Source organism: Trichoplusia ni, chromosome 4 (assembly GCF_003590095.1).
Source record: "Trichoplusia ni isolate ovarian cell line Hi5 chromosome 4, tn1, whole genome shotgun sequence".
NCBI lineage: Eukaryota > Metazoa > Arthropoda > Insecta > Lepidoptera > Noctuidae > Trichoplusia > Trichoplusia ni.
In genome coordinates, this window is record NC_039481.1 from 1,207,897 (window position 1) to 1,215,993 (window position 8,097).

Consider the following 8,097-nt stretch of genomic DNA (forward strand, 5'->3'; position numbering starts at 1 on the left):
GGCGTCTCCAGGGCTTGCGGTGTATAACGTAACTCAGACCAAAGGATTCACAGATTGACTTAATTAAGTTATGCTGAACAGAATCTGCTGAGGCCGTGAGATTGTTAAACAAATTTAGTGTTGTTAATTTTTCATTTTCAAGAGCTGCTGTAAATGGAAAATATATCGTGTATTTGTGGTTTGTAATTGTATCGTCAATTTAAAGATTTTTCCGCGTGTGCTTAGTAAAATGTTATTAAGTCATAAACTTTTTGTAGTCGTTATCTTTAGGCATTGGTGCGCGTGAAAGTCACTTAATAGGTTCTGCATTTATAAAGTTATTTTGTAATTTAAAGTGAAAGAGTAGCTCTCACTTTAATAGCTTCGAGGATTAAATTTCATAAAATTTAAAACTATTTAGTACCCACGTGCGTATCAAAACGGCAAGGTTAGACAAGGGGAGACGAAGGTGATACTCACCGATTCAAGTATTAAAACACATTTTATGAGTATCTGCAAAATATTTATTGAATCCCTCTCAAGGTGTAGTCTACTTTGAAAGAAGTCTAGCTTTTGCTCTAATTCCATTATGTCTTTCACTTTATCTAAAGTAATAAACAACATTTTATGGAATAAACCAAATTAATGCTCCCTCAAATTAGCCTCTACACGCTGAGAAGGCTGCTATCACTTGCTAATTTTCTCAGAAGTACTTAACTCCAAGCCGTATGCAGAAGTCTATACCACATTGAACAGTTTAGACAATAGACTAGAGAATTCCTTAAAATTCCCTGCGATTACGTGGCATCTCTTGACAAAGTTCCTTTCCATTATTTCGTACCTAGCTTGGGTGTTGTTCCTGAGTATCAGAGTGCTCAACCAGATCTGATACCTATACAGCTGCGGTTCTAGACTCTCCTCTCGGAATTCCAGAAATTTCGGGATGATCTTGTTCAGTCGGGTATACATTAGGTCCTGGTTTCGATGGGCTGTAAGTTATTGTCACCAGAAGTGCTGCCGGTCTTACCGCTTGCCAGAGTTCGCTGTGACGGAGTCTTAACTGTGTGCAGTGAGTTGGTGGTCCCTTCAGCTAGAGGAAGCTCTTGGTGGTCAGATTGTTGCGACAATTGCGAGAGTTGCGCTTGACGGCGTTCAACTGAAATTTAAACATTTTTTTTATGTAAGTGCTTAAATCCAGTTGGCTGATTTTGGGTAAAGTTTTATTTAATGTGTCCGAATTCAAATTTCAATTTCAAAGATTGGTGATTGTAATGTAATTTTGTAGCATGGTACTAAAATATGAGGAATTTCTAATTGTTTGTTGAATGGATGTAATCCATCATGCGGGATATACACAATTAAGGATGTCAAATACCTAAAGACATCTAACATCACATACTCACTAATTCTTCGCCAGAGAGATTCGATCCTACGCTCGAAGATTGTGCCCATCAAAAGGAACATAACTATTGCCAACAATACTGGGCCAAAGTACCACCATTCCATAGATTTGTGGCGTTTCTGTGGAATGTAAAATAGTGGAGAAATTAGTTTATTTATCCTAGGGCCGATTGTTCTGATGCGAAAATAAGGGCCACATTATCTACAAATACAAAAGAGACAAAACGATAATACTTGGAATTGAAAATATAACTACAACAAGTTGTGTACCATAACGCTGTCTGTTGACGAGGTACTAGGCACGTTCATCATTGTTTGTTTGCTCGGCACTCAATGTAAACTTAAATGAACATTTTGTTATAGTTTACGTTCCGCAACGGACGAGCCAGACGCCTCTCCCTTCGCTACAAGACTTCAAGTGTGTTTAGTTTATTTATCATTAATTTGATCTTAGAAATACTAAGGTGAACTTAGGTAAGCTTGTTTAGTTGTTTTAGGCGCGTTGAATTATTGATGCTCCTCTAAATAACTGTGTCTGCTAAATAAATTGTATTTCTAACTAGGTACTAGTGGTGTTTCACATGACAAAGGTCTTATTGGAGATTTTCAGCTATTTTCCAACGATTTAAAACCATGAAGAAATCTAATGGGGCGGCAATTAGGTATCTTTAGACATTCAATTGTGAACGAATTAGATACTCAATTGTGACAGGCTTAGCCAATGGATATAGAATACGAAATCCAGTTTTAAAACAGCTTCATATATCGCCTGCCTTTACACAATTATAGGGGAATATATCGGATCTTTGTCATGTAAAATTCTGACTAGCGCAGAATGTATGGGATACTGCTCCATGCTGCACTGGTTGAAAGAAAAACGAGAGTGTATTGTTTGCATACATTCTGCGCAAGTTTTGCTTGTTACAATAGTGGAACAAATATTCAGCAATAATAGGTTTTTTAAAGCGTGAGTATCTACGAAGCAACACGACATTATATCTACAATGAAAGAAGCAATTTGTATTTTATAAAGAGGAATAGATTCTTTTGACGACAATCAAGACTGTTTTACACATTATAGGACCCTTGTTTTTCTTTCTCCTCAGACCAGTATGGGCACAAACTATTGAACTTTGGACTAACCAATTCATCAACTTATTACGCTGAAAAACAGTTTTGGTATCCCACTATAGTTTGATTATGCGATGAGACTGTTTGTGTGCCATTTTGTGCTATTATTCCATGTTTTAGATGTTATTGATTGCAGACAGCGCCCATTATCATTTACTTGTGACTTTTGACAATATGTGACAGTTGAATTACTTTTAAAATATTGTTTGTCTGCCAATGACAAGAAAGGAGATTTATTATTTAAGTTTGAACAATTGTGAGATTAAGGGCAGGTGTGAGATTTAACAGGCTATTGTGTAATATAATAAGAAAATAAATATTTTATATGAAAATATCAATGACCATGAAAACATGTGGAAAAAAACAACGCAAAAATTAAATATTAAAATATCTCATGATAAAAATAAATTTAAAAGCAATTGTCATAACACATGGCAGATTTAAGAAAGTGGCTGGCAGCGGATGGATGCGGGCTGCCCAGGACCGGGATGGTTGGCGCTCTTTGGGGGAGGCCTACGTTCAGCAGTGAACGGCGATAGGCTGAGATGATGATGATGATGATGGCAATAAACAGGACACATACATTTTAAAGGAAATAAGCACATTTTACACCAAGATTAAGTAACAAACTCCTTGGATAAAGGCTTGTGGAGTTAACAAAAACTATTTTAATAATATCGTTGCTGAAAATAATCTTTTAGCGGATCATTTGCTATTCGGAGTGTCTGAGATGCCTGTCAGCTTGGATACATACGAGCCTGGAGTGTATTCAGCAATCACACTTAGGCTGTGAAGGAAACTAGTTGGTGATAAAAAGTGAAAAGATTTTGCACATTTTGGATTTGGTGGGTTGTTTTTTTTATTAGGTTCATGTGAAAAGTGTTTCTTTTCTAATGTGATATGTAGTTTGTTGCTTTTATATTACGTTTAAACGTTAATTTATTAAGTGAATACGATTCATTATATACAGTTTAGGTCGTTAATAGTTGACTCTCGCCCTTTTTGTTGCAGGCCCTGTTGGTTGTAACTCCATGTTCTATAGATTTTCTTAGTAGTCTTTTTATCATATAAATTCAATGTATTAAAAGTAACTGTAGAGCTTCCGAATAATACATATAGCAACTTAATGTTACACTTAATGCCGTCAAGGAAGTTAAACCACATTCACAAATACACATTTAAATAATCTTTCACGACCTCTGACTTTAAAATCAGCGAAATGTACGCAACAAAGTCTTTTAGTTATCCGTTTATGATGGTTGTGTGCGCCCGGTTGTCAGAGCCGGGTACCCGGGTAACTCGGATAAAACCCGGGTGCAAGCCGGGAAGTGGAAACCGTAAAGATTTAACGGACGTCTGACGGTTGCAGAGTTTTATGGTTAAAGAAAAATTGCGGCCGCATTGGAAAAGTTTTGTGATAATGATTGCTATGCACGATATCGGGTTTCCTTTCGGAATTGCTTTCCGATTGTTCTTTGAAATATTGGGGTGTGAGTGTGTAACGTAGTTAGGGATTTTTGTTGGGGATTTGTGAATGTCTTTTATCCCGAAGTGATATTAGTTTCCTTTCAGATTTTTTCTTATTTATCAACTTGTATATTTTTATAAAAATATGAAAATACTTGTTCGAATCAAAATATTAGCTGAGCGTATTTGTACACGCAATACAAAACAAGTTAATAAACTATTTCCTATGTTTGACTCAACTTAGATTACAATCTGATACATTATTAACCGCCGGCTCATCCCAAACTAAAGCTTATATCCGCAAACCCTACAAACAACATTCACAACAGTTACATGTTTTATACAAATATCTACAGTATCGAGTTAGCACACATTACAATCTCTTAAGATTCGCCCCACGTTGGGCGCCAACAAAAACAATCTACACGCAACAAATCCGACGAATGTTCGATGGAAACCGGCTAAAACTGGTTGTAAGCGGACCGGGCCGGTTTTGACCGGATTATACTAACGGCTCCTAATTGCTACGTGGGTAGAATCGAAACGCAGTGAGAAATGCCTTAAGTAATAGTCTTACAGTTAATGTTGAATTTAGAACGGTTTATTTGAATGAAGTTTTTATGCTGTTTCGTTTTATACGGGCACGACCTTGCCTTGTTTATGGGATTTGGGTCAGAGCTGAAAGGGTTGAAATTATATTCCAGGTAATTACGATGTTTGTTTTGTACGGTTGGTATCCACATCATAGGAAATTGGTCGCGCATCCCGTACCAATGCTGCAATATCCCAATTAGCTACTGCGATTGTTACCGAAGATAACATAAAAAGAGATTGCTGATACACAATGTATATTGCAGGCTATATAGAGTTCCGATAACTGTGTGTTGATATCATAAACATAACAACAAAAAAAAATTCACGTCCACCCATAATATAAACTGCCACGACGTATCAAAGGGCCTAATTGGCTTAGTTCCAAAAAACATGCAAAAAAAGGCATTTACAACAAAGAAGTCCGCCTAGACAAGCCATATGTAATGGAAGGTTTCCGCGTTCGATCCCGGCCGAGACAAGTTCGTTTCCGGTCTAGATATTGTGATGTGGGTTGACCCTTCAACTGGAATGCCCTTTTCCGTTGTATCTGGCCACGAAATGTGCCTATACATCATTCTTGATGGAATGGCGGAAGATGCGATCAAGTTGGACATCTCGTGCGGTCATTTTAAGAACAAATTGAAATTTAAACGCTACGAAAACTTTTAAGTCTTCCGAAGCCTCCCAATTCACAAATGAAGTTTTCAGGGATCTTATTTCTCCTTAAATGTTATTAATATACAATTAAGCCCATTTCCCTTAAAGTTACGATTTAAATTAACAAACAAGCGTACTTACTCAAAGCAAATTATAAGGTATAAAAGCATATCCGCATTTCGCAATTAATTGAGAGCACTTTACGAGTTCCAGTGTTAATAGCTTTATAACCTAGGATGTCTAGCTTCCTGGTACAAAACGGAAGGATTTTAATGGCGATGTATTTGGAAGGATTGCGTCCAAAATGAAATTCATTGTGGCCCAAAAATGAGTTCCATTGTTCTGGCTTCAGATAAAACAGCAGGAAAATTACTGAGGCCGCAGCCGATTGTGTCTCATTGAATGGCGGGAGTAACACAATATTGTCGGGTTTTTTTCGGGCACGATTCGGGCGAGTGATGCTCAGCAGTTTTTGAGGTTCGTCATGATATTATTGTTTTTCGGGGATGTAGTTTGATTGTGTGCGAGATTAACTCGTGTGCCTGATGAGGGCGGCGTGTGCTGTGGGAGATACGAAGGTAATTATGCTGTTCGTGTCCTTTCCTGTTCCTATTGCAATTATTACAAATAAATAAAATTATTATTTACTAGTTTTTTGCACATTTGTTTTAATTCTATTACAAATAACGTTATTTTTTGTTGTTCGAAACAGACTTCTGATTCCTATTCGTTAATGGAAATAATTTAACGATCAATCAATTCACCAATTAACGATTAGCATTTGAAAATACCTCGGTAAACATAACCGAAAAAACCCGACATTAAGATAAGCATTTCGCCTCAAAATGGGGGAACTGACGTCATAAATTGGATAACATGAAGACCGCTAATGGAGTACGTCCATTAAACCCTGTACCAAAATAGAAGTTAAGAAATAATTATATCCATCTACAGTCATATAAGACACGTTTAATAACATCCCAATTGCGATTCTATCTCGAAAAGAGGTTTTTCATTTTGGTACTCAACGCGACGACTTAATCCTTCCGAAATAACGAACACCAATGAAATTTAAACTTAATAGTTCTTGCAATAAAGTTCAAATTGCTTTGGAATGGCGTAAATGCAGTTTTAGTGTTCAGTTAAAAGTTTTTAAACGGTTATAAACAAGTGTTACGCTTTCGTTACGGGTTCGGAATGTTTGAGTACCAAACTAAGGCTTGGCAAAAAAGGGGTTGAGTGTGAATTGACCTTATACTCGTTGCTTGCATTTAGATTTGGTGGATTTGAAATTTTTTTACCTTTATTTTTTTGTAAAAACAGACAAAATGCATTGTGTTTTTCATACAAAGGAATTGCAGCAATGCCAATGGCTTGTTTAGGTACACAGAAATGCTTTTGCAATCTGCGAAGTTTTTTTTGTCAGTGCCCTATTATTTATATGTGGTCTTTTACACAAACGCCGTACATTGAAATATGGTTGTAATTTTAGTTTTTCAGTACTTAAGGGAAATTTTGTTTCAACTGATGACGCCTTAAAGAGGTCAATGTAGGTTACTTAATAGCATAAATGAGATGGCCATCGATGCTTGCAGAGAGTACAACATTTATTTTTGGCCAGTTTAATATTTAAAATGAAAGCTTGTTATAAATGGCAGCTGCAGCTATTCCGAAATAGATCAAACGAACTTTGTTGAAAATAAATATTCGGGACCCTCTTCTTTGTCTTATAATTATTTTAGCGCCTTTTTCCCTCTGCGGCCCTTTTTGGGGTTCCTAAATTAAATAATCTTTAACAGCTTATAAAAAAATAGATAAAGCGAAAAAAGAGCAGCAGAAAAGAATAAATCTGAATTTATTTTTTTTGTTTTTCGTTTGGATTATTCTACGTACAAAAGAAAAAATAAAAACACACGTACACGTGTTAAAATTGTATACAGGATTGTCATGCACTTTTTTTGCTTTTATTCTAATATTATAAATAAACCCAAGCAAACTTCAACGAAGTGAAGTACCAGGCGCGCAGAAGCTGACAGAGATATAAAAAGCTGCGTAAATATTTCGCGATAACCATGCCCGTCACGGCTGCCAAAGAGTATTGTAACAAATATACATTACTAGAAATCAGTAAGGGTTAGTTCACATTTTTCGCTCTCACATCCCGATATCTGCAGCGGGTAATTGATGGATGTATTGCGGTCCTGAGACAAATTGTGCTGACCGTACCCGACCCGTGTCAAGCGCCGTGACGAGAATCTCGCGCGCTGACGGTACATATCTTCTGCTCCAAAAATGTTGTTACTGTGAATGTATTAATATCGATTTCAAAAAATATTTTTAACGTAATTTTTGTGACGGTAGAAAAAACTGAAATTTCGATCCGTTGTTTGTTTTTTTTACTTAGTCTACGGAGCATTGTATTTTAACTTATAAAGGGTTTTAGCATTTAAAAAAAATCTTGTCCCCAAATGAACGCCTGCGAACCGTCACATTTTACTCTTTTTTTCAATCCAAACCGTGTAACGTGTACGAAGCAAACATCTACCGCTTTCATCTAAACTTTTCTCAGGAAAACACCCAAAAAGTTTTAATTGTCCATTATTTTCAAGCCATCGACAAGCATCTTTATAGCAAACAAGCAGAGCCTATAAAAAACATACTCGGAGCTCCTAAAACAAAACTTGTAACATAAATGATATCTACACAGAATATATGTATAGTCTAATACAGAATACTTGCATAAACAAAATATTTGAAGTAGCGAAGAGAAACTTGTAGGAACAAACCTAATAACAATTTGCAACCTCCTTAGATACAAACTTATGTTGTCAAGTACTTTAAGCCCTCCGATATGTAGCTGTATCAATA

The 8,097-nt window shown here is 36.3% G+C and overlaps 1 protein-coding gene across 2 annotated transcripts; it reads right to left on the reverse strand.

The window, feature by feature from the left end:
- Nucleotides 1-480: 480 nt before the first annotated feature.
- Nucleotides 481-2,688, reverse strand: LOC113492475. Of its 2 annotated transcripts, none has more exons than XM_026869935.1 (4): nt 2,524-2,688; nt 1,651-1,784; nt 1,383-1,500; nt 481-1,135 (listed from the first exon to the last, which is right to left on the reverse strand). In XM_026869935.1, the coding sequence occupies exons 2-4, from the start codon at nt 1,690-1,692 to the stop codon at nt 948-950; spliced, it is 348 nt and encodes a 115-aa protein (XP_026725736.1). In that variant the 5' UTR covers nt 1,693-1,784; nt 2,524-2,688; the 3' UTR covers nt 481-947. The 2 variants fall into 2 exon arrangements, with proteins under 2 accessions (XP_026725736.1, XP_026725735.1); XM_026869934.1 differs by having other exon boundaries at nt 1,651-1,792.
- Nucleotides 2,689-8,097: the final 5,409 nt, after the last annotated feature.

Excerpts from the sequence above, each read along its gene's own strand:
- LOC113492475 (XM_026869935.1), bottom strand. The coding sequence starts at position 1,692 with ATGATGAACGTGCCTAGTACCTCGTCAACAGACAGCGTTATG. Across the intron at positions 1,501-1,650 it reads CGTCAACAGACAGCGTTATG|AAACGCCACAAATCTATGGA; the intron begins GTACACAACTTG and ends TACATTCCACAG. Across the intron at positions 1,136-1,382 it reads ATCTCTCTGGCGAAGAATTA|TTGAACGCCGTCAAGCGCAA; the intron begins GTGAGTATGTGA and ends TTTAAATTTCAG.